Below are 26,561 nucleotides of genomic sequence, written 5' to 3'. Positions count from 1 at the left end.
GAAATAGGTTTTTGGACCACTTAAAGATGTGCTGTTGGTTTCATATTATCCAAATGAAGCATTCCAATTACTACAAAAGCTTGGATACCTTCGGTGGCTGCTCAACGTGTCCGATTTAACTGAAAAAAAAACAATAATGTGCTCACTTTGCTACGTGCACTTTTTTATTTTGTCAGAGCTCCCCTGATAAAGGTAAACATAGAAGTTCTAAGCCTTCTTGTAAGCGACTTGCCTAGACTTCTCTTTTAGCTAAGTAAAGTCCTCTTCGTTATAGGGCCCATGCCAATAATCACTCTTTTTCGTCTATTGTGCATGGCCAGATATTGTGAAGTATCAACTTACTTCATGTCTGAAAAAATGAACGCCTCTTGTTTACAGTGCAACAGCCTTTATTTACACATGGAAGCAGCGTGTTTCGTCATTTTAATGCAGTCCCGGCCGGGGTCATTCTCGCGCCATCTACGCACAAGTTGAACAAGAGTTCACCAGTTACACATGACCACGGATAGTACTGTGGCTTCACGACAACAAAATAACGTCGATGCAACCTTGTTAACACATACAGATCACCTTTAAATCGGGAAAATCACAGATGTAGCACATTTAAAAACGTCTAGCTTATTCCTACAACATTCAACATTATCTCTTTGCATCGACGCGACATCTGTCAAAGTAAGCAGAACTAAAGGCCTAAAGGAGAAAGCGTTGACATCGAGCGCCGTTCTTAGATGAAAAAAACTTCGGCTTTTATGTTTAGCACAACTACCACGTTCGTAAATACATTTGTTCTGAAGCCCTCTGATGGCGACCAAGTAAAAGTACGGCTGCGTGATTAAAATCCTGAAGCGTGTTGACTAGTGTGTGGTAAGACAATTGTCAAGTTGCACGTGATGTTATCCGACAATTGCACTCCTCGCCACCATAATAAGGCGGTAATATAGCATTGTTCCTTGTGGTCAGCCTCCTGTGTGTTAGTAACGCTATGAAAACTTGGGCCAAGGAAATCGTGTCGCCATTAATAATTTTTAAAAAATCGAGCTGAATATATAAAAAATGTTTTATTTTTTTGTTGCTTTAAAAGAATCGCTGCACGCTGTTTTAAGGGCACTACACAATTTCTTGATTTAGCCATCGTGCTTTTGTTCTTTGAAACAGAGCTGACTAAAAGGTGTGCTGAAAACATCTGGACAAAACCAAAATAATGGGACATCAGCGACAACGTTTCATCGTGCATATGACAACAGACGTTCGGTAAAAACTATCGCCTTCTTTTTAAAAGCTCGCCACGTCCGATACCACTTCAAAACGGCTCCTAAACTTAATCTTTTGATTTCGGAATTTTGTGGTCCATCAGAGAGGCGGGGAAAGAGTTTGGAAGAATTTATGACGTCGCATAACAACTCTTTGTAAGCACTAAGCCAGCCTTCTTGAGAGTCAGTTCACGTTGTTATTTCGCAAGGTGTGCGGTGAAGTTGCGCTGTTTCGGTGGGGGAAATCCCCCTAAACTTGGTTCAACGCAACATCACACTCTACCTGAAAAAAGAAGCAGGTTGCTAGCAGGCTCTTGCAAAATTGACCCCAGTTGACGCCAACTGGGGTCACTAGGCACGTCGCACAGCTTATGTCCGGCTCGTTGGTGACGTTCTTTAAAGCGAACTTTGGCAAGTAGGCATGAGTCAATGGCTGTGTGCCGCTCTCCAAGAACCTCTTTGACGCCAACTTTGGTCGCTCGGTATGTCTTCTTAGGCATGTGCTGTCGTTCTTAACAATCATTGTTTGAAGCATGTCCTCAACAATTACGCACTAAATCATCAGATCGATTGCTAATATCTTTAAAGTCGCCTATCATCTGAAAAGAATTGAGACAATGCAAATTTTTATTGAAATATTTGCAGTTGGTGTGGCGAAATATCTCGTCTGCACATTTCGCATTGATGTCCTACTGATAATTAGTTACGGGAGCACTTAAGAAATAGCTCTTAGAGACACATCAAAATCAAACGGTTACAGAGAAAGAAAAAAAATCCAAGAACTTCGCATTGGAATTCTGATAGATAGCGATTATTAAGCAGTCACAAACGTGGGAGTCCCATGAGATGGTTCTTTTTTTTTTCAGGCGTTTGTATGCAACACCATCGGCACAAACGTGGCCACAGAGATTTATGCCACAATTCGGAAAAGAGCCTGTAAATTTAACTTAGATGGCTGGGTACCCCAATCACAACTAAAGCTCCAAGCGTGCTCTCTCTTTATCAAGTTAATCAAGGAACAAGCTTCCTTAATTACCGTTGTACCTCTGTCAATGTGGTTCGCTCAACTAGGAAGCTACCACGTGACATGTTTGTGGTGTCATACCGACCATGCCATTGTTCGGGTTCTGTTGTGCTGTCCTCGCCTTCCCTTAGCGATGAACATGTGACGTAGTAAATACCAACTAGGCCAGGTTCAAGTTTTTAGAAGCTACCGTTGAACATGTACGACGAATAAACCTTGTGGTAAAACGTAGTAATTTCTCGGTGTCTCGTTTATTCTGTCAAAAATAGCCCTGTACTATTAACAAGTATACGTTAAGGGTCTGTTCTTTCGTTCTAAAAGCCATTTTAATTCTAATTGCTTATTACCTCGGATACACTCATGCAGACCTTTATCACATTGAACGTGTAATTACCGGCAAACCAAATTGCCTCGCAAACTTGATTTTGAAACGAGAGATTAGATTAGTTATTTCCATTGTTTTGACGTCACCTTATTACTAATTCCCGCTGCGTGGTCTCTCAGTGGCTATGGAATTTTCTTGCTGAGCATGGAGCACAAAGTCGTGGATTCGAGTCCTAGCTGTATAGAACCGGAAGTTTATTTTAGGTTGATTGCGAAAAATATTCTGCACGCAAGCGACCGGCAGGTTACTGTAATAAGCCCAATAAATAGTACCTTTAAGAGGTGGTAGCTTGCGCTATTGGCAATTACAGTAAGGGATATAAATACCTTGGCCGAGTACAGGAGTGTTGGCAAGAAAAAAGAAAAAAATAATAATACAGAGACGGGGTTTCCCAACGTTGAACACTAGTCTAGAGATAGGAAGGGAAACTTCGTGCATTACATCATTTAGCTGTGTTTCCCGTCATACATATTCATATCAAATTCCAAAGCTAGCACGCGTGTTTGAATGTTTTTACGAAAGACACTGTTCCTACACTGCTTTATTGGCTGTTTGTGTTTCGTTACGACTGTGAGCTGGAAAAAAAAACATGTGTTAAGCTGGTCATCTGACTCTGCGTCAAAACTGCAACTTCCGATTGGCCCTTCATCGCTAGTGCGTTTACTACCACGCTATCTCAGTTTCGAGCACATCATAGGTAACTAGCTCCGGCGTTGCATCGGGTCTCAAGACTGGTGAGTGCCGTGTGAGCAGAATGTCCATCGGAAATATGTTGCTTGATTCCTTACGCACACTGGTAAGTTTTATTGTGCCTGCAACGACGGACGACGTGTTAGTCGATGTTAAGGTGTTCCGACGGAGTAAGCAACGTCGCAAATGCGCTAGTTCATTGCGACGAGGTGTGACAGTCCTGGTAGCGAACATAAGCCGACCGTACGGTGATCACACGTCTGTTCTCCTGCTCACTGATAGCTGCCCAGTTCAGCATAGCCGCACTGTGATTGTCATCTCAGTCAGATTGTTCCTGACACAAGAGGCCACAGGGGCACATACACTCGGTGTCAATGAGAAAGCAATGCTGGATCCCGTGGCTGGGTTGCGTCAGAGCCATTGCTCTATCTGCTGTGTCACGCTGGCGGTTGGGTGCTTGTTCTTTGCTTACGCTGAGCTTCCTACGTTGCGAGCACAAGGAACTTCTAACGATGGCTTTCATGAGTGACATACCCATCAAGGGGAAATTTCTCGGATTGAAGCAAGTTCATCTTGAATTCAATTACCTTCAGAATCACCCTGCTGAAACATTAACGTGGTCAGACGTTGTAGCCGGCGTAGACTTGGGCAGCGAGTTACTGGAACCACGACTTAGTTTATGTTAGTCTTATTGTCTTGGAAACACAGGATCATGATCACAAGCTGCTCAAGAATACGGTGCTGAAAAGTGCCATATGTACAACTTTATGCCCCTAATCGACTGCAGGCACCAGTCGGCATGGGGACCTGGACCAGCCATTCTTCAGCAAGCGAGTCTTCTTTTTGTCGTCCGGCTTTCCATAGGCAGCGTTCCATTCAAACCGACGACGTCGTTATTAGCTGAACGTTCACGTCACTGTGCTTGCTGTACTTCGGAGACTATTGTATCGTAGGGGGTACAGCTGTTCCTGTATCTTATACGACGTGCTGTCTTATTTGTTCAGTGGTTTACTAGGACGTCGTTTTGGCAGTTTTGGAACCTCCTCGATCCGAGCAATATTTCACTGGCGTTTGACACTGGCAGTACTGATCTTGATCTCACAGGTGCAGACATTTTGTTTCACTTCGAATTCATCTGCTGAGTTTAGCACAACGGCACAGGCAGCGCAACGTCACAGTCACTGGCACTGGAGGCAGGCGCGAGTCCAGAATACGTGTTTCTGTGGGAAAAAAACAACACTAACGACGACCTCCACGCAACTATGAAACAGCGCAGCTGTTTCTCTTGAGGACTGCCTTGTCCTTGATGGTCGGACTGGTCGGGTAGACGGGCAGTGAGCGACGCCTCTTGTTCACGGATGCCGGGTTCAGGTCGTACGGGATCTTGGCCTGCACAAGGAGTTCCTTGAAGATGGCAAACACATTGATGTCCTCCTTGGCCGAGGACTCGACGAACCCGTGCTCCCAGTCGATGGAGATGATGGTCTCGGCCACCTCTCGCCTGACGCGACGCATCGCAGCAGGCAGGTCACACTTATTGCCCACCACGACCACAGGAGCCTTGGCTGAGTGGAGCTCGACGATCTGGTCGTGGATGCGGCGTGCCTCTTCGAACGACTCCGGGTCGTCGATGGCGTAGACGAGCACGAACGCGTCGGCCGTGGTGATGGCCAGCCGCCTCATGGCAGGGAACGGGTAGCTGCCACTCGTATCCACGATGTCCAGCGTGAGCGAGGCACCATTCAGCTCGTATTCGCCCGTGTGGAACTGCGTGAGTGAGAAAGAACAAAACAAGTGAAGAAGTGAGGTTAGGCTCAAGCTTCCATTTTTAGGAAAGGTTAGTTTTCATTTTCCCACAACTAGCACTCTAGAATCAGTGTTAACTTGAACAATCTGTACTGCGGAACTTCGCGAGATGGGAAAAAGTTTGTATAACATTGAATTTGGGACACGGGTAAATCGGAAAATTAAACTTAAGCAAGGAGGAAAGCTGGGTTAGCTAGTATGGATTCGTTGATATGTGACAGGGCGACAGACGAAAAACGGAGAAAATAAAACCACAGGACAAGCGCTAACTTTCGACGGAAAGCCATTCAGCATACATACATCGCAAACTGCGCTATAATTGTGAATTGCCATTTTCTTTCCTGTTTCGTCTGTCGCAAGTGTCATACACCATTGGAATAATAAACCTTTGGGACGGGAATAAAGGAGAGAAAAGAAATGTTAGAGTAAATGTCGCAGTTGAACGAGGTCAATACATTCTTCGGCAACAATCTCTTTTTTTTTCGATGAGTTCGTAAGGGAAACCCCGTGTAACATTCGGCTACCCAAAATCAGTGACAATTCTTCCTTTTCATAAAGAAGTGTAAGCGCAACTATGGACAGTGCACCGAGAGGTAACTCCGAAATCCACGACACGACAGAAATCCACAGTAGCGCTACACTGAATAGCAATTAAATGTTTTATGGACCTCCCCCTTAGTATGCAATCACTGACGTCGATTGCCAACACGTTTGGTGTGTCCATACTTTATTCGGTTCTTGTGTGGCATCGATAAACGTTTGAGTTGCGTACTGTTCATCTGTCCTTGTTTTTCTACCAGTGTCCTTGTTTGTTTTGCTCGTGGTCGATCCTTCATCGCCACCGCGCTATAAACTTCCATTTCAGCAGGTTTCGTCCGGCACCTTTCACGACATTGAAGGATCTCGGTAAGACAACTAAACGAATGAGTGACGGTGAGCGTACTCTACCGGTGACGCTAGTTAAACGTATATTGAACTGTGTTCGATATTCACATCCGGCTAGGTACAATTTAGTGTCAGCATCAGCGCAGTCGAATGTTTTACTCATCTCAATCTGCAGCTTTGATTCAAGGCGGCAGTCAAGACGCGTGACGGTCGAACACACTAGCATTAATACTGGGCAAAAGCAGGTTGTTACAAAATGTAGAAACTGGTGTTCTGCATTAGACATAAACAGGTGCCTTGAAACAATGCGGCCCACTATTTCATGCCAAGATGCATTCCTGCCTAAATGAGTGTAATTCGGTGGGCTGATGAATGGTGAAGGGGCACATGACAGGAACACTGAGTTCAACTGTATCAGTTAGCAAGTTCTACAGTATCAAATTGATCACAAAAAGAAGAGATTTCACGCGTGAATGAACACGAAAACGAAAAGTAGGGAGGCGACTACGCTCTTAACTTCCCGCAAACAGCTTGCCGTGATGCCACCAATTTTGACTGTGTCAGCTCATGCCTAGTTATTGGCTTATCCGTCAGGAATGACCCCGTTGTTTGTCTAACGTTTTCTAACGATAAGAGACTTCGTCTCCTTATCGCATTCTTAAGAGAGACTGGTTTGATGGACATGTGGTGAAACACTGCAGTGAAATTTTAAGAGGCGCTCGGGCGGAGCAATTGCCGGCCTTGAACGCCAGGCTAAACCCGCCTGTTGCTGCAACCCACCACCACCGCATTGTATTCTAATCTAACCAAAAGCGCAAATTCTCAAGTTTCGAGAACTTTTGCTGCTACAAAATCACACAAGAAGAACAAATGTGTCAATCTGTAAAGCCAAATTGACGTGCCGGTGCTCAAAACTTGGCCCAATTTTCAAAATGAGTATAAAAAGACGAAGAAGACTTATGGGCAAAGGCAATAGCTTGACAGTAATGTTGCTCGCCTAGTAGTCAAGTCTATATATCGAAAGCACTCGTAAATGAAGCTGTTGAAGTGCAACTGCTACATTGCAAGTCTAAACGGATGTAAGGCTGCTTCTTGGTGTACTTTTAAGTCGATCTTGCCTGGATTTACATCTACCCTTCAGCTGCTACATTCTATAGCACCCCGGAGCGCTGTGCACGTGTGCTAGGGTACCTGCCTTTCGTTCATCATGCAGCACAACCTCACCTCAGAATGAGCGAGTCCTGTCAAAACACGGGAAACTTTAAAAGCAAACACAACAATCAAGTAGGATCATTCGTGTCCTCCCGATGCATCTATTGGTTGACGTTCGACCGTTTCTCACCCACACAAGGTAGCTCCGCCGCACCTGCGGCCCTTCAGCGCGCTCCGATAAACGGCGCTTATGTTACGCCAGGACAGGGTCGGGAGTCCGCGGCTGGCGTCAAAAAAAAAAAAAAAAAACTCCTCTCGGATGGTGTGCCATTTGGAAAGTGGAAGGTCGAACGGTCACAGCACGTGGCAGAATCGATATTTAAACGTCATTCGCGACTACGGTGTCGTAAGCGCGGGAAAGGTTTGAGCCAACGGCGCAAATGCACGACTGAGACTGAAAGCTTGACGGGGACGACACGTGGGCTTGGTATCCATGTGCATACTTACTGTATGCGTTGTGTACTTTCTTATTTTCTATTATCCGGTCCATAGGCTTCATAGGTTGCACTCACGTATGTTTGCGTACGTAATACACCTTACAGTTGCGTCAGCGCCATCGTCAACGCCATCGTCAGCGCTTTACGCGCATAATCTCCGTCTTTCGGCTCATCGGTCATAATATACACGCATAGGAATTGGAAGCACAAACGGCGTTGTTCTACATCTGAAGTAAAAATTAATAAGTAAAAATGCCGCTGGAGGCGCTTGGTTTGTGAAAGGCCTTGCTCATTTTCCTCTTGTACTACGGAATCATAATCATTGAATTCTGGTGGCGGTGGTAATGACGACGAACACGACAACGTGGCACGATGGATGGGTGCACCCGCTTTGCCCCGCGTTTTTTGGACATCCAGTGAATGATGAAGTATGGAGTTCGACAGAAACTCCCCAGGTCGGGTCGAGGAACAGTAAGTAGTTGAAAGTTAGATGCCGACCACAAAAATTAAATATAGGAGACTTTTCGGCTCCCACACGGGAGCCTTCTTCCCAATGAAGGTGAACGAATGAAAGGCGAATTTTGATGAAAAGCGATGCTGATCCACGTCACTGTCACCACTTATACCGCGGTCGTTGAACTTTATGCGTAGCGATGGTCGACTATACGGCGTCATTTCTAGTAGTGCACAGGGCACACCCATGTACGTATATGAGATACGCTGTGGTATAACAATGCTCCGAAATAATCGTAACCACCTTGGAATCTTTATTATACAACAGAAGCTCGGTACACGAGCACTTTTGGTTTACCTTCCGTAAGAGAAGAAGATTTATCTGTGATTGTACCTGGTCGCCAATCCTTTTGTCTGAAGGCGATTGCGTGTCATTAGTGCCCCCGAGATGCGTGATTACAAGACACCACTTGATCCAACAAGTTATACATCCAGAGTGCACTTGCGAGTCTCATCTTCTCTGAAGTGAATTGTGTGTCATATGTTTAATCGCGAAAAAGTTTTTCTTTTTTCAGAATGGTTAAAACGCTCAAATACATGTGCCGAGGCCTCGGAGCAACAGCCGTCTCTGGGCTAACGCAAGATCGTTGATGCTAAATAGAGAGTTTTATAATAGGGGCCCCAAACGCTTTGGGGCCTCAAAGAAATAGCGTCGAAGCCACTGCGCATGCGCGAGACGCAGACTGCGTTTGGGTTTTGCGTTGGGAACGCTATTTCACTGATTTATCGGGAGCCCCAAAAGCTGCCCCAAAAGCTTTGCGTCAACAAACATGGTGGCACCCATCGAAGCGACGGCGGCTCTAACCAAGCACCAAACTGCTCGATTCGTGGTAACGCGTGAAGCTCGTAAGCTAGGAGAATTAGTGACTGCGGTTATCGCTTTCACTCAACTAACGTGTGTAATGAAGATTGATTCATTAGACGCCGCTGATTCCGAATGCGACTGTCGATTTCATGGCTCGTAGGCCTAACATGGATTAGCTTGACTAGTGAAGGCACGTAAAGTTGGTTACTCAAAATAAAGCGCAACAAACCGCTTGCTGCTAATAGAATAACCTCTACATCGTAATTAAACGCAAAACACGGAAAGTGAAAATTACTCTTCTTATCATAAAGTGGTATAGTTTATTTTAGTATTTATAATAGTTCGTCTTTGACACCGTAGTGGCACTGCAAGCGCAAGACGCTATCCGCAAACGCGAAGCCCTATTCTAAAACTCTTCACTCCTGCACGCCCCAACACTAACACCCTGCAGAGCTCTTTGGGGCCCCAAACTTTTAGGGCCCCTATTCTAAAACTCTCTAATATCTCACAGCAGCTTCCTTTAAAAATCCCGTGACAACTGCGCCTTCTTAGAGAAAGCATCCGAACGTTGGAGTAAAGCGGTCATTCATGCGCAAGAGCAGATAAGTCGGAAAGAGGGACCTGAACTTGCTATCACAATTGTCTTCAGTCGCCATTTTATACCAAGAACATTTACTTCACTACTTTTCTGCCCACGGGAATCCATAAGCAGCAGCCAGGTAACGAACTTGTGACCCCGTACTCAGAAGAACATCGCAGTCACTAAACGAAAGCGTGTGGAATGGCTCACAGGAAACGCCACACCTCACTAACCTGATCACCGAAAGAAGCACTTGCAGAGACAAGCACAACTTCTTTCAACCTAACACATAAAAAAGCTGCCAGGTCGTCCCTAGTGTGGAGACGATTCTTGGAATTACATATGCAGTCCTTGCTCGCAATCACTATCATCAAAAATCGATGACGACCCAAATAGCCCGCGGCTATTATTCGGGAGGAGGTCATGCCAGCACCTTCTCGACTTGTGCAATTCAACGTCTCCTCAGCACCGTCGTGTACACCCTGCGGCTGGCGGCAATCAGTTCCGTGAAGGCGAAACCCTGCAGCCATCGACGCCTCATCTTCGTTCTGAAATATTTTTTTTCATAACTTTTTCTTTTGTCCTTTTCGGGCACTCGTCTACCTCTGCAACCATTCGTCTGGCACTCGGTCTGTGCCACTCCGTCACGACACCTTCCCTACGTATTCGACAATCTTCGATTCCTAAAGCCATATCTAATTAGGTACCTGTTTTCTTTCTCCATCTATTGCGTTTCCTCCTTTTTCGTTATCGCTTTTCTTAGCTTTTTTGCGCAAAATGAACCTCTTGAATTCGTTCAGTTCGTCTCCCAATGTCTTCAACACGTACGTTCTTTAATCTCGTCAACTACATCTCGGAGAAAAGTGCAAGCGCTCGGTCTTTGCTGATTGGGAGAGCAATATCCAATTAGCTCTCCCCTTTGTTTCCCAATCTACACTCTGTCTCCTTGCGTTGATTCTTGTACGGTTTCTTTTTTTTTTTCTACACGAAGAAGAAGTTTCGGCGAAGTAGGCTCACTTCATTAGACACACGTTCGCACTGTATAAAACTATTCCTTTTTTGTCCGTTAAGCTAAGGGTTTTCAGAAACTGTCTCGGTCACATGAGAAAAGCAAAGGAAAATGCTCGGCTAACAAGGCTTTCACCAAAGGCACGTGACGTACGCCTTGCACGACTGCACATTAGAGTCGTTGTCCACCCAAGTGTCTAAATACCAAAGTGCAAAACGCAATGCAACGTACACACTAAACATTGTTTGAGCGTGCCTGTCGAGGTGTTCGAAGACCGTCCACAGTAACCGTCGTCCGACCTTGACCGGTATATTACATGGAAGCCAGTTCAGGGAGCTTCGTTTGGTATTTGGCTATCGGACTGCCCAAGGCTGCGCCGCTTTCATTATTCATTCATTAAGCAGAAGAGCTCAGAAAACTGCTTTGCCTCTTGTTTTCACTCGCCTCTACGCTGGTACAAGGCGAGGCAGATTGTGCCCCGTTAATTTTGATAATCCTTGACAAGGACACAAAGGAGGCAAATACAAAGGTTTCCGGCACTGCCTTCTTGTTTCAATATGATTAATCTTCTTCTTCGGCAAAAAAGCTAAAACAATAGTTATGTGATGAAACATAAATAATAAAACCTCGTCACCTTTTTTTTTCGTACGCAAGCAAGAGGAGAGCCCGGGTTACGAATAAATGTAGCGCGGCATACCGTTTCAAGGGATGAATCGCCTAGTGGAAAGGTCGAGGCTGTTGCGCGGTCGTGTCATCAAACATTTTTCGAAGCAGACTCAATTTTCCGAGCGTGCATTCAGACATCCAGCTATTACAGTTTAAAAAGAAAGAAGGCGACGCTATCTTCGAACAAGGCGCCATAATTCCAGGAGAACACTGGTCTGCAATTCTTCGCTCCGTGGGCTGAACCACCGAGCCCTACTGACGTGTATTGCCGAAACCGGCCTCAATTTGTATGTATAATCACTTATGTCCTTGAGCAAATACCCGAAATGCAAAAAAACTGCTTTGCAAATTGATAGGAGCCAAAATTTTAAAAATGGCAGTTTTGCCCGAATGGGGCACATGCAGCGAGAGCCGAAAGCGATAGCAACCTAGCAATCACTGATAGCAATCTCTGATATCAATCACTGGCAATCTCTGATAGCAATCACTGACAATCTCTGATAGCAATCCCTGACAGTCAGTGATAGCAATGTCTGATAGCATTGATCACTGAGAATCACTGATAGCAATCTCTGGTAGCAATCACTGATAGCAATCTCTGATAGCATTTCTCACTGACACTCACTGATAGCAATCTCTGATGGCAATCACTGACACTCACTGATAGCAATCTCTGATAGCAATAATCACTGACAATCACTGATAGCAATCACTGACAGCGATAGCAAGGGTAGGCGAAGAAAGTGTTGCGCTTGAGCTCCTCGCTCGGTGTTCTAAACATATGCAGGTCGTTCTAACATGTACGTGACATACATGATATGGCAAAACTGCTGGCACCCGTAAAAGCTTTAACGCGCCGTGTAGTGCCTGTAATTACATCTCAAAGGCGCCACTACGCTGCTCGTAAAGAGCCTTGTCAATGACATTACGTCACTTTCACCTTTGAGCCCTAATATTGGTTTGCACTTTTCGTATTGCAAATCTGAGAAAATTTAAGATGAAAGCTTTGCGCGTCGAATGTTATGCTTCAACAACATTTGTTTGCGGCCCGTCATTCTCAAAAGTCTGAGGAATAACTTAATCGAGAATTTAAGACCTGGCTTGAGCAATGTTCGTGGTTAAATAGTATAGCAATGTTTCTTTCACTTGGGGTACTCATAAACATTTAGCATGCAGTCACCAATATATATGCGGAGCCACACGGCAGTGCCAATGACGACGAAAATTTGCCTGGAGGGTTCATATAATTGCTCTCGCAAAAAGATAACTCGAAATAACACAATCAGTTCCTTCTTCGTATGAGTCCTCAGAAGTTCATTTAACTTCGCAGAATTTTCGAAGTCGAGCTCCCCTGGCGAGATGTATGCCGACCGAAATTTTATTCACACTCAAATATATTTCAAGCCATTGGGTCATTTATTACGTAGCTTCACACATTGCAGCCTACAAACGCGCACGATGTAAATTACGAGGGAGCACACGGAGTGAGAATCATTTGTTCTCTGTGACACTTGTGAATGTAAGCTTCGCCAGTGGAGACTTGGTTAATGAAACGAGCCGAACTTTGAATATACCTGTTCCTTTGGTCCCGCGAGAGCAAAGAGCGCACTACACTGCATAAATTTTAGACTGCTCGTGATAACGAAAGCGCACTCAGCGAACCTACAGTCAATTCCAGCTTACAAAAAAGAAGATTATACTGTACTTTCTGTCAACTGCTGCCATGGCTGAAAAGTTTCTTGGTTTCCGGGAGATTAATTACCAGTGTTCTTAACGCTTACTCATTCCCTACTATAAAACCTGGAGCTAAGACATTGCCTAATAATGTATTCCCCGCGATTCTTGTGCGTACCTCACCAGGTCTTTCGAACATACTCTATCGACTTCATTTCGATTTAGCCCACATAGCTCTTCGTGTTTCATTCTGTTGGCCGAATGCTCTTAGTCTTTTCTCGTGAATAATCACTGTGACCAGCATTTCGAACTATTCCCTCGATATTCTCGTCCCGAATAATTCTGACGTAAAATAAAAATAAAAATTATTGCCCGCTTTCGGGTGAGTTACATGAAAGCCCATAAGGCGGACATGGATGTGAACAAGTTTATATGACTACTGCACTATCTTGTGTTTGGAAACTAAGCGCAACAAATCTAAGTGCTTTAAAAAAGGGTGTCTTAAAGAAAACGCCATACAATCTTCATTATGAAAGCTTAATGAGCACAGCGAGCGTGTCGTTTTTGCCGACAAGTTCTAAGCCGAAGCATCTGTCGGCTAATAAAATGTTCCAGGCTTCATATCGAAACAAAACTGAAAACGGCTCTGAAGTACGAATTTGCTGTTTTTATTTAGAGTACACAATTCTACGCAGCTATGGGAGGAACTGATAATGCTGTGCATCATCGACCCTACCATGCACGCACGTCACAACATACCCGTACAGTACGGTTCATTCTGTGCGTACACTGGATCGCACTATTAGTACGAAGAACGTGATACACTGTACCAGGTACTGATAGACTGCCGATATACTCTTCCACTGGAACCAGATTGGTCCACTATATCCTCCTATAAGCGGAATGCAGCTTTACGGTATAATCGCTCTTAAATCTGGTTTTAATTTTCTACTGGTATGTTAAGAAGGTGGAAAACATTTTTAAAATTTTAGATACCACGATAAAATACCAAAACCTTCATCTCCATGTACAGAGAAGCAACAATCATTTTGCTACGTTTGATACTGTAAAAACGGCATCTCATTACCTAAACGCAGAGCTTAAGATGGAACTATCTCGGTACATTGCCATGTTGCTGCTGCATCCTGAATTTTCGCGCACTCTCAAAGGATTCGAAACACACTTTAAGCTTGTTTTCCGCCCTCAGTGACAACACAGAGGTCTACATCAATTTAGAGTCAAATTTCTCGAAAGAGCATCACAAGAGTCTGAGTAAACTACTTATGTACAGTTCCACACGGCGCCGGACTTCAAATCCAGAATGAATAGCTTGAGTAATCGCTACCTATCGAACTTTTCAAAAAATTAAGGCAATGCGAAATATATTGTACACGGTGTCTTGGGAGGATATAGGGTGCCCTACGTCGGTACACTGCACTGCTCCTTCATGTCTGTTCGCATCACGTGTGCGCGCAGCTTCATGGGCATCTACCTGGACGCCTACGTTCGTTCCTTGACATAGCTGCAACATAAAGAAACTTGTTCCAAGAGAGACACGTGCCGGCCTGTTTGCGCCCACTACCCACCAATCATATATAGCAATCTGATTGAAGCACGCCACGATCGATGTGTTTACGACATTCATATACGACACCTTACTCGCCGGTCTTCACGATCCATTTTTTTCCTCTCTCCCATGCTGTCCTTTCATTTCCACCCGTCTGTCATCCCTAAGCTGAACAGGTCCGGCGAGGAATCCCTGAAAGTTTATTTCGACATTTTCGTTCACCGTTCACAGAAATGAGTTCTTCTTGTTTGTCACGTCTAGAGCCGGGAATTCCGGCGGGGCGGAACTCGCTCGAGTAAAACGTCAGCGCGTTTTATCGGGGGCCCCGACGTTTAGCGAGGACCAGGCGCGAGCTCTGGCGCGCGAGACATAACTCATGCTCTACCAGGCAAACACGACAAGCAACCCGGTGACCCAGTTTCTCAGTGCAGCTCTGCAGTCCGCTTCTGCGTTCTCTTTTGCTTCCTGCATCGGCGCGTGTGCGCTCATACTTGCTGAAAACTACGATAAGTATCGGGAACACCCAACGACGACAACAACAGTCGTAGTCTGCGAGTTAAGCACGCTAGGACGTTAAACGTAGAGAAAAGGCGAACGACGTCGGCAAAGAGTGTCGTATAAAACGTCGCAAGAGCACTCCATTTAACCACGTCGCGGAGACGAAGCAGTTTTAGTGCTTTTTCGCTTTCTTAAGTGCTCAATAAACTTGAGCGGGTTAGTTTTCTTAAAGACCCCGCGTGGTCGCTGACGTTTTTCGATGCTGAAAACGAAGACGATGTTGAAAACGTAGACAAGCGAGCGTGTATTGCGGCAATTTGTGGAATACTCGAGGGGGGGGGGGGGGGGGGGAGTCGGAATACGGACTTGGAACTTATTATTTCTGAGTGCTTTTGCCATTCTGTCGACACGACAGCTCCTTTATAAGCACTCGCTTCTTTTGGGTTACGCAGAAGGGGGTTTCGTGTAGCAGGGGCCGACTGAAAATGACCCGTGGATGTGAAAGTTGCAACAACATTGAAGTAGTAGTGAACGATAGGAAACCTCAGAATCAATTTGTGGTCTACCTGATCACTTCCTTACTTTATTATAACAGCTTGGACGTTCGCTATAGAGTTCCACCAGGTAGTTGTGTACACGCTACACACACGTACGCGCGCATAAGCTCCCTCGCGTACTACATATATGCGCACGGACGCACAATCGCCTGATGTACAGTACTCGAGACATGGACGTGACAGTCGGAGAGTGTCGCTGGCGATAGTGATGATTCCTCTTCAAAACAGCGCGGCCAAAAATAGTCAGCTGGCCTGTTTGAGCTAATCGGGTATTGTATTACATGCGTATATTACATGCGTAGCGTCTAGAATTTTGCGTCTCTCTCCTTCACCTTTAGCGGCCCCCGGTGCTATTAATTTTTTCCCAGCTTTTTTCCGAGGATTCTGTAAACTGCTCCTGTTTTTTCGACTGCTCAATGCGTAATGTTGGCGCTGCTGGTACAGGCAGCGCCACCCGTGGACGCCCGTGGAAGCAAGGTGTTACGCTGTGGTATACCGCGAAGGTGGCAGTATTTTTGGAGCAGAATTACCGCTTCCAGATGCAGACGAGCGGTCTGTGGTTGATCACAGACCCGACTGTTGCGACTGTCACGACTGTCCCACTGTCGTGTTTCATTCCTGGAGTACTGTACCTCTTCACCTTGCGTGAAGTGGTTCTGAAAGCAAGCAGCAGTAATTGAGGTAACGGGTCCCACTCTACGCTTTTCAGTGAGAAGGAATAAGGTAACGTGGACTGTACGGACGTGGTGAGTAGGATTAGCAGAAGGTTTCTCTAGAAGAATGAGAAAGATAGAATAATCGCTATGTCGGCTTGTTCTTAATTTGGGAATACACGTTTTGCGTTAGGTATATACATGAGTCCGCGTCGTTATGTGTCTATCTTGTCGTCGCCTCCCCCCCCCCCTCTTCTCCATCCCTTTTGTTTTTGTCTTTTTTGCCCCGAATAGTATATAGTGCAATCTCTATCCAAGCGAAATGATTACACTTGGCAGTTTCATTTGCCGGCTGACCCTCCAGCCTATAGTATATAATTCAAGGAGGAAACAACATCTGACCCTTATGTCGCTATAGATGAAGTACCTTTCGGCCCCACAGTGCCATTACCGCATTGTGAACGAGCGCAATTCAATGGAACCCGCGTTATACTTAGCGTTAGCAACGTTCCGCGAGGTTATCAGCAAAGGCCAACCTATCTCATAAGGTCACGGCGCAATCTCGCAGTATCATAAGTTACGAGGCAGGCGAACAGCTCTATATTTACACCTGTAGTCTACGTGGTCTGTCTGTGCTCTGGGTATTTTCTGGGCTACGCGCCTCGCTGACAACCAAGAGGAAGCGGACTAACGGGTCAAGGAAGAGAGCCAGTAACCCGCCTTTGTTATTTACGCGCGTGTCCAGACACGCAGCTGGATGCGTATTGTGCGGCTCATGCCACTAACTTATTTATCGTTCTCGCATCACGTCTGAGAGGCGTTCCGTCTGTGACTCACTTCTCGAACCGTCGGCAAACGTGCCTGCAATAACATATTCATCTTCGCTTAATAACGTAATCAGAGAAGTCTGGTGGCGTTAGGTGAGGGCGGAAACCCGGCATTTTGAGAAAGAATAGAATTCCGGACATAAGGAAACAGGACACGAAGAGGATAAGGGTAGGAGATAACGAAGTGCGCAACAGAGTTACACAGAAAGCAAATACTACACATAAGTCTTGTTGGGAGCTTTGCAGTTGTACGCACTCAGCATTTCATTTTGTGTGTGTGTGCGTGTGTGTGTGTGTGTGTGTGCTTGCGCGCGCGCGCGCGTGTCCATCCATCCATCCATCAGTCTATCGTACACTGCGCGTGCTCGTGAGAGCAGGCCAGAAGAGGACACCAGTCGTAGCACTCACCTCTTCGACGGTGGCGAAGTAGTCGACGGGGAACTCGTCGTACAGGAACTGGTGCACGATGGCCGTCTTGCCCACACGCGCTGCTCCCAGTACCACCACCCGGTACTGGTCCTTGGTCGGGTGGTGGTGGTTGTTGTGCGCGTCCTCCTGCGGGGGCTGGAGCACCGTCAGCGACGGTACCTGGCCCGTGCTCGGCATGGCTATTATCGGCCGCTGGTATAGAGCCTGGTTACCAGTTACGATGACGACGACGACCAGGTCGGCAACTGCCGGTTTAGACTGACTCTTTGTCAGAGGTGTCAGAGGGTTAGGCGCCCTGCGAGGAAGTGCCAAAGAGAAATACGGAGATTAGGGCGTAATTGGTACACGCCCAGAATGGGCTCACGAAGCATTCTTGATTCTCCACAGAATAGACAAGTGCAGTTGCCGAGGGAATCTCTCCAGAGCAATTACATAGTAGAATTGTGAGAAACGCTAAACAGCATTTTTTGTTTGGTTCCAATGTTGCGAGAAAAATTGACATACATTGCGTAAATTAACAAATGGACCAGTTTTTGAGGGTCACTTTAAGTACGACCGAATCGAAAGCCACACGGAAAACTTTCTTGTCAGATTCGTGGCCCTTGCAAAGGCAAGAGCCTTTACGGGAGATAGAGCAGGCTTCGTCGTAGGGGACGGACAAACCTTGAGACATAAACACAATGCGTACACTTCGTCTTCGGATTTTCTTTCTTTCTCTCTCGTCCAATGCACCGCATTCCGCGTGGTGCGCGCGCTCCTGCAAATCTCTTTCTCGTTGGCGTCCATGCGCCACCACATCGTAGCGGACGACGCTACCACAATACTTGAAACCGGCGTTTCAACAGCATTAACAATGACTCTCCTTTCTTTAAAGTGTCACCGAAATCTCAGTGCTGGTACGTCACCGTGATGTCGCTGATTTCTCAATATTTTGTTGTGTCTGAGCCCTTATAGGGTAGGAAAAGTTACTGAAACCCTCTTATGTTGACGGCACTTGAAAAAAAATTTATTCCGTCTGCAAATAAACTGTGGTGCCACCTGTTACGGATATGGCAGAAACGCCGCATTTTTGACGTATCCGGGACAGATGACATCACCTTTCATTTTTCATGCTTTGAGTGGCGTTTCCGCATTAAAAAAAACGACTTCGGATTTCATTTGTACGAAACTGGGGAGTTGAGTAATGGCCGCAATCGTAGCATTAAAATAAGTTCGCTGCAAAATGGTGCGTGTGGCAAAACTTGAGCGGGAACAAGCCTGTGGTTTAGCAGACCATGTCACGGCGCTCGTAAATATGCAGCGCGCAGTATTCATTCTTATCCGATGAGCGATAACCAATGCTCGAGAAGAGACGGTTGAAAATTTGTGAGGTCACAGTGAGGTGGTGCGAAAACTTGAGGGTGAAGGAGCCACCTATTTTTTTTTTTTTACTAGCTCAGTTACTCTTATCGCTGTAACAGTGGTCGTTATGCTATTGAAGGGGCGCAATTGGCTAACCCAATATAGCCCGATATTCCTCCTTTGTGTTGGTATAAGACACCTGAGAGTAAATATTGCGCCATCTGAAATTCACACTGTAGCTTAACAAAAATATTGAGAATAAATTTCAGTAGCGTACCATGTGGGGTGTTACTATTGAATTTCATTTCTTTGTGTTTATTTTTCTAATATTGCGAGTAACCGTCCCACATTTTCCTGGCGAACTGTTAGCTCAGTGGATTCACTTTTCCCGTCATCATCCTTCATTCTTACAACAACACAACGTTATCGAGAAAGTGGCAAAATATTACACTTGTCAACATTTACAATTCATAATAAATAAAATGAATAGGTTAGAAGTGTGGCGTTCTTACATTGGCACTGGAACAAAAAAAAGCTGAAAAAAACACGTTAACACGCTTTGGGGCTGATCTTTCCCCAAAAATGTATTCGCCATCAATCCTGCGCGCTTTTCCTTTCTATAACGCGGCGTACCCGGTACTTTCCAGGTCACAATAGGCATGCGAGTTATCAGCCTGACACGGCATTCTTGACAGGAAAGTAGCGAGCGCAGAGTTTTCAAGAAAATGCAGACCAGACACAAGATTATTAATGTTAGGGAACAAGATACTCCCCCAAAGGGTGCAAACAATTTTTCGAGTGATAGAATTCTTTCGTATAGTGCATCGGCGCCAATACAGGGGCAGGCAGCAGAAACTCTCCCCTTCCTAATAATGATCCACTTTCAGCGCAGCCGGCATAAAGCAATGCCGCTTTCCCACCTGCCAAGGACGTTGCAGTGTAGCCAGATACGGTTCGGAACGGAAACGGCAGGAGGTCATCGTGTTTCATTCAATTCGAAAGCGGGGCCAAGGGGAATGGTACCTCCAACAGCTGCCGAGCTGCAACGCTCGCTCGCCAAGTCATATCGGCCACGTTATCTGTCGAGTTTCGTGATACTTGTTTGTTTTGTTTTTTTTTCGTCTCTTTCTTTAATCTGTGCGCGGCACTTTTTCAATGTTATCTGTAAGGGGTCGATTGTTAAGTGCCAGTTTTACAAACTAAACTATCGAATGTAGGGAGCGAGGGAGATCAGGGTATGGCCGGATTAACCACGCGTACCTCGCAATCATTTTTATTGGTACAGGGCTGGTCTGGCGTCCTCACCAATATGCCCGCTCTGCGGAGATTAGACCACGGGTCGTGTTTCCTTATTCTGTAACCGTATTTTTTTTTTCGCTTTTTTCCATCTTACAAAAAAAAAGAAAAAACTTGAAAAGCCTGGTTTCGAGAGCACAGAGTATATATTTTTTTCCATTCCGGACGTTCCTTCTCTGGGACGCGATACAGCGTGCGCAGACAAAGACAGACAGGGAAAAAGACACGCTTGTGTTGTTTTCTCCCTGTCAGTCTTCAGCCTGTCCGCGTTGCATCGCACTTCAGATGCCATGCAGCGCCAACTATCTCAACGTTGCTGACTGTTGCAGTTGCCTTCTCTGGGAGCCTGCTCTCTTGGACAATGAATGGATGGATGGAAAAAAAACTTTATTATGGTCCATTGGGTCGCGCTAGTTTCCTATCCCGAAGCGGGCCGCTCCCACGTTGGGACCGAAAGGCCTGGCCTTTCGGCCGCTTCGCGGGCCCGTTGCACTGCCCATAGCTGTTCATCTAATGTGAGACTGCGTAGAGCTGCGTCCCACCGCTCTTCAGCGTTGGCCTTGCCTCTGCGTAACGCGGAGCAACGCCAGAGCATATGACTAAGATCTATGGTGTCGTTACATTTATCGCATGTTGTAGGAGTAGAGATCTCCGCATATATTTTGTTGATTAATAGCGGGTTCGGATAGGTTCTCGTTTGTAAGAGCCCATAGCGTACTAGCCTGAGCTCTATTTATTTACTGTGTGGAGGGGGGAAGACCCTGCGTTCTAGGTAGAAGTGCTTGGTTAGCTCGTTGTACGTGAGGAGCTGGTTCCAGCAATTAGGAACCTCAGCATCTTCTTGTCTTGTGGCTGCGCGGTTGGCAAGTCCTCGTGCAGCATTATGGGCGGTTTCGTTAAGGTTCACGGGAGCACCGTTGATTTCTCCCATATGAGCAGGAAACCAGATGATCGTGTGTGGTTTGCTGACCTTTCCGTCGAGAATTGCCAGGGCCTGTCTAGAGATGACTCATTTGGCAAATGCTTGGACGGCTGCTCCTCGAATTGCTGTGGACCCTGGATCTCTTTGGGTCTAAAAGTTCCTATGCGATGGCTACTTGTTCTGTAATTTCTGGTTGCGGGGTGTACCGTGCAAGCCGAGTTGATGTCTTCGGCAAATTCGCTAGGTCATAGAGTAATTTCTCTTTGTTTCGAGGCGATTTCCTTGATGACATTATGGTACAATATGATGTTTCTTCTATTCCTTCGATTCTTCTTCAAAAATTTCTCCTGCTTCAGAAGCAACTAAGCGTCCTTTCGTATTTCATCCGACTCTTGGCCAATCCACCACAGCGGAGATACCACCATCGGTAGCGGAAAACCAGACCCGAACCTATAGCAGGGTAATGATTTCCTCGCGCTGACTGGCTGCGACAAAATGCAAGAAATTCGCGTCCAGGAATCCTGTGATTCCAAATTACCAGCTACAAAGAATATAATTCAGACGCAATAGTGAATATTGGGGAGAGGTTTAGTGAACCGTAATGAATCCTAGTGAATAGCTATCAAACTTTATGCGTATTTGACCTAAACTACAGAAATAGAAAGATAATACATTCCGCATTGACATTAAAACCTCTCCAATCAAGCTCGTTAATTTGTTAAAGGTAGGTGACCATGGATCCAGTTTCTTCCCTTAGAGGTCGGACTAACCGACGCTTCGTTGACTGTCATCAGTAGTTTGCGAGGAACAAGGGCGCAACAAACATCCTGACCATTAAAGCTTGTTTGTGTTGGTTAAACGTCTTGCCCTGTTCCACTAGAGCAAGATGTCGCGGGTAAATGTTTGTTAAATCCTAGCTCACAATCGGATATCGAATGTGATGTAACATCTGCTTCCCACAATACCGACGAGCTGAAGGACAACGATTGTCCTTGTACATTTAAGAGCTGTGAAGACTGCGACAAAATGGAAGGATTTCATCAGTACCTGAGATGCGGACAGTCAGTGAGAACTTTGCGTCGCAGGACAAATAAAATCGTGCACAGTAAAATCCACTCTTAAAGCGAACATCCAATCTGTAACTACTTAGCGTCCTAAACGGCACGTTTCTTAATTGTCACGAGGAAAAAAAGATATCCGTTGAACCGACGCGTTCAAGAGATACGTATGCGTCAGAAATTAGTCTAAACTTTCTTATCAGATCCTTCAGCAGTCAATTTTAGTATACATGTAGTGCTCTTAGGGAAATATCACCCATAAATATTCTTTCTGAACGATATATTATCACTAATGCAATAGCTACTCTTCTAATGAACGCGTACATGATAAGTAGATGAAACAAGCGTCCTGTCGCTATTCCCAACTTCGACATGCTCCTTCGATATCGCAATCGTCTTCTGGTGTTCTTGATACGATCTTCTTCAGCTTCGACGTATCTCAATACTTAGCAGGCAGAACGAAAAATTAACGCTGGCTCAGCTTGCGCTAAGCTATGGCCCACTGATGGAAAAATGTATTTTCGATAACTATAACAGCCAGCTAAAAGCTCCGTTGAAAGAACCGCTTTCCGCTGGACTGCATACCATAACTAGCTTGTTATAGCAAGCAAGTATATGCAGAATGTAAGCGTACGCTTGGATGAGAACCCTGTCCGATCAATACACGCGTTTCAACCTCATCGGCAACAACTGTATAAAAACGATGTCTAACCAGCAGACACTAATCACCGGTCTGTTCTTGTCCGACGAACCGGGCTTCAGAATAACCTTACGGAGGCATTAGGCCACACACTTTTTTGCATTGAGTGCCGGCACTGACCTTGTATTCAGCAAGATACGGCAGGCCATATAATATAGGTCACCGCCTCCGCCATGGCTGTATACGATCGCAAGTGGCAACCTTCCGAACTTAGTGTACGCTATAGGCTCATGAACACGAAAGAAATTAAGAAAGTTTTAACCATATATAACCTGCTCTTTCACTCGATTCAAGGAAGCGTCTGTGACTCTGCATGCCATTGAATCTCAAAACTTTGTGCGTCAATTGTGTACGGCGCGTTATTTCGTTTCCTGCCTACGAAATAAGGTCATATAGCTGAGCGCTAAATGTGTGCGCGTTATTTCGTCCAATAATGGTGCAACGATCAAACATTACTCATCGATGGTCATACCAAACCGTACATTGCAATGTCCTTAAAGTGACAAACGGCTGGGCTAGTTACTAAATACCGCCACTTTGACTGCAGTTTTCGATACTGGCTAGATATATTCCTATGTTTGTAACATAATTACAATAATAATAATAATAATAATAATAATAATAATAATAATAATAATAATAATAATATATAGTGTCCCCGTAGAAAACTGTGGCCCCCGAAAAATCTACTTGATACTCCAAGTCAGACCGAGATGCAACACAGGGTTCTGTCCCGCTGCCAACTCTCTTCTTTCTGTCACAAATTTGTCGCTATGACCAAAATGAACTATAAATTTCCTCGGCTACTCCGGCTACTCCAGTAATACATGTTCCATAAAAAATAAATTGGTAAGAATAGTTTTTTAAATTTAGAAATTTGATACTAGCGAAAATTTGATTCAAGGTGACACGAGGGGAGGGTTCAGTCAATATCACACCTTTTCCCACACCACTACACAAATGCGGGATACACTTAGCAGTCTTTAAATGCTCGTCCATAAAACTCCACCACGTACTAACACGGACGGCAGGTCCGAACGCAGACGCAGAGCTCAGTAAACTTCACTATTGAGAAAACAGGAAGCCAGTCTCGTCGCCTCACGACAGCTCCGACTAATCGCTTCCCGGATACCTTTTAATCTTCCTTTTTTATTGAAACAGAAATAAATTTGCAGATCCAGTCACCTTAACTGGTGGCTGCTACATCCTTTCACAAAGTAGTAATAATGATAACAATAACACTCCAAGTAATGAAGAACGTCACACGTTTGTTAAAGCGAGAGCAATGCGAGATAAAGTGAGTTTATGAAGTCCGCATGTATAGTCCAAGACACCTTGCAACACACGCACCCTAAATGCAAGGACAAGTTGCACCCAACACCATCATAATCATCATCATCATCAGTCTATATTTACCTTCATTGCGGGTCGAAAGCTTCTCGAAAGCTCTCCCTGAGATCTCCAATCACCCCTGCCTTGCGCTAGCTGATTCCAACTTGCGCCTGCAAATTTCCTAATATCATCACCCCACCTAGTTTTCTGCCATCCTCGACTGTGCTTCCTTTCTCTTGGCATCCATTCTCTAACTCTAATGGTCCACCGGTTATCCATCCTACGCATCACATGGCCTGCCCAGCTCCATTTTTTCCCTCTTAATGTCAATTAGAATATCGGCTATCCCCGTTTGTTCACTGATCCACACCGCTCTCTTCCTGTCTCTTAACGTTAGGCCTAACATTTTTCGTTCCATCGCTCTTCGTGTGGTCCTTAACTTGTTCTCGAGCTTCTTTGTTAACCTCAAACTTTCTGCTCCATATGTTAGCACCGGTAGAATGCAATGATTGTACACTTTTCTTTTCAAGGACAGTAGTAAGCTCCCAGTCACGATTTGGCAATGCCTCCAACCCAATTTTATTCTAATGTAAATTTCTTTCTCATGATCAGGGTCCCTGTGAATAATTGACCTAGATAAACGTACTCCTTTACAGACTCTAGAGACTGACTGGCGATCCTGAATTCTTGTTCTCTTGTCAGGCTGTTGAACATTATCTTTGTCTTCTGCATATTAATCTTCAACCCCACTCTTACACTTTCTCGGTTAAGGTCCTCAATCATATGTTTTGTGAGTGGCGGCGCTGGTTAACACTCCCAGGTTAGTTCTAGCCGTAAAAAAAACACATAAATACGCCAGAAACTAGATTGGACGGTTGAAAATTGACTATTGAACCTCACCATTCAGCTCCGCGGTAGCTCAATGGTGAGAGCATCGCACGCGTAATGCGAAGACGTGGGTTCGTTCCCCACCTGCAGACAGTTGTTTTTTTCATCCGTTTTCATTTCCATTAATTTATCATTTCTTTAATTCAATTAGTAAGTACAAGTACTCGTAATTTCCCCTACGTTGTCCTTGGTGTCATTGTTTGTTGGCTTCTTATGATATGATAATAAAAATCGGGCCCCTCGGTTCGCTTTCTTCTCGTTCAATCATATGTTGTACTTCGTCCCTATTGTTGCTGAATAGGACAATGTCAGCTGCAAACCGAAGGTTGCTGAGATATTCACCGTTGATCCTCACTCATAAGCCTTCCCAGTCTAAGAGCTTGAATACTTCTTTTAAGAATGCAGTGAATAGCATTGAAGAGATTGGGTCTCCTTGCCTGACCGCTTTCTTGATAAGTAACTTTCTACTTTTCTTATGCAGAACCAATATAGCTGTGGACTCATTGTAGATATTTGCCAATATATTCACGTATGCTTCCTGTACTCCTGATTACCCTACCTACTATACCCTCACTATGTATAGTGCCAAACAGGCGGAAGAGGCCACGATGGGGTCCGAGACCGTTCCTTGTTTGTTTGTGTGTTCATTAGCTGCTACAGTATGAAGTCTGGTTACTGAAGAGCCCGCTATCCCAATCGAGTACCTAAATCCAAACAAGAAAAAAAACGCTACAACGACAGGACATTTCTCGGTAGGAAGAAATAGAGACAATCAAAATCTCTAGAAATCGCTTAGAATGAAGCAACTTGCACTAAATACTGAGAGGTTGACATAAATTTGCAAATAGGTACATATCATACGTAATGCAGTCAGTTCAATACCTGTGCCAAACGTAGGTATCATCTACTCAAGATTAATCAGTTGAGTTCACAACGAATCGTATAAAAAAAAAGTCTCCAACGCGGACGAGTTAGCAGGGCATTAAGTTGATCTTCAGCCACGACGGCGCAATCCACGACGCCCCTACGAGACCAACCCCACTTCCATATACCCCCTTTGTGTAGGCACAACTTACCCGAGAAAACTGCAGAGACGGCTTGCCACTGTGCACTTAGCAGGTTGCTCCCTCCGAAGCTGTTCAAGGCGGGACCGGAAGAAAACGAACCCCGTTCACAGACCGCAGGAGCCCCTGGCATCGACTACAGTCCTGCGCCGATCGCCTCTAGCGGCTCCCTGATGACGCCGACGCCGACTTAGACGCGTGTGCGTGCAAAAAAAGAGTGGCGCCGCACTGCAGCCAGCCTCCTTTCCCCAGGCTAGGCGGTGAACGCAGGCGCCGAGCACGTGTCTCGGAACCGAGGGGCGGTGACGTAGGTCGCCAGGTCAACAGCAGCAGTAGCAGCTGCGCCAAGAAAGATGGGGAGAAAAAAAAGAACAGGTTGTGAGGAAGAGACAACGAAGGCTGTGAGAAAACGGACAGCTTCTGGAGAATGTAGCGTAATGGGGCCCTCGTACGTTGATAACCTTTTTTTTTTTTTTTGCTTCTATTTCGTGAT

At 45.4% G+C, this 26,561-nt stretch overlaps 1 protein-coding gene across 1 annotated transcript; it reads right to left on the bottom strand.

Moving 5' to 3' along the window:
• Positions 1–377: 377 nt before the first annotated feature.
• On the bottom strand, positions 378–26,301 carry LOC119453397 (GTP-binding protein Rhes). Its single transcript, XM_037715438.2, has 3 exons — positions 26,081–26,301; positions 17,447–17,762; positions 378–5,116 (listed from the first exon to the last, which is right to left on the bottom strand). Exons 2-3 carry the CDS (start codon positions 17,642–17,644, stop codon positions 4,610–4,612), a joined length of 705 nt encoding a protein of 234 aa, XP_037571366.1. The 5' UTR covers positions 17,645–17,762; positions 26,081–26,301; the 3' UTR covers positions 378–4,609.
• Between the last annotated feature and the right edge of the window lie 260 nt (positions 26,302–26,561).

The sequence above is a fragment of the Dermacentor silvarum genome, chromosome 5 (assembly GCF_013339745.2).
Source record: "Dermacentor silvarum isolate Dsil-2018 chromosome 5, BIME_Dsil_1.4, whole genome shotgun sequence".
In the NCBI taxonomy this organism is placed as follows: Eukaryota; Metazoa; Arthropoda; class Arachnida; order Ixodida; family Ixodidae; genus Dermacentor; species Dermacentor silvarum.
Note: the sequence above shows the minus strand (reverse complement) of the source record. Positions and strands in the feature narration are given on the sequence as shown.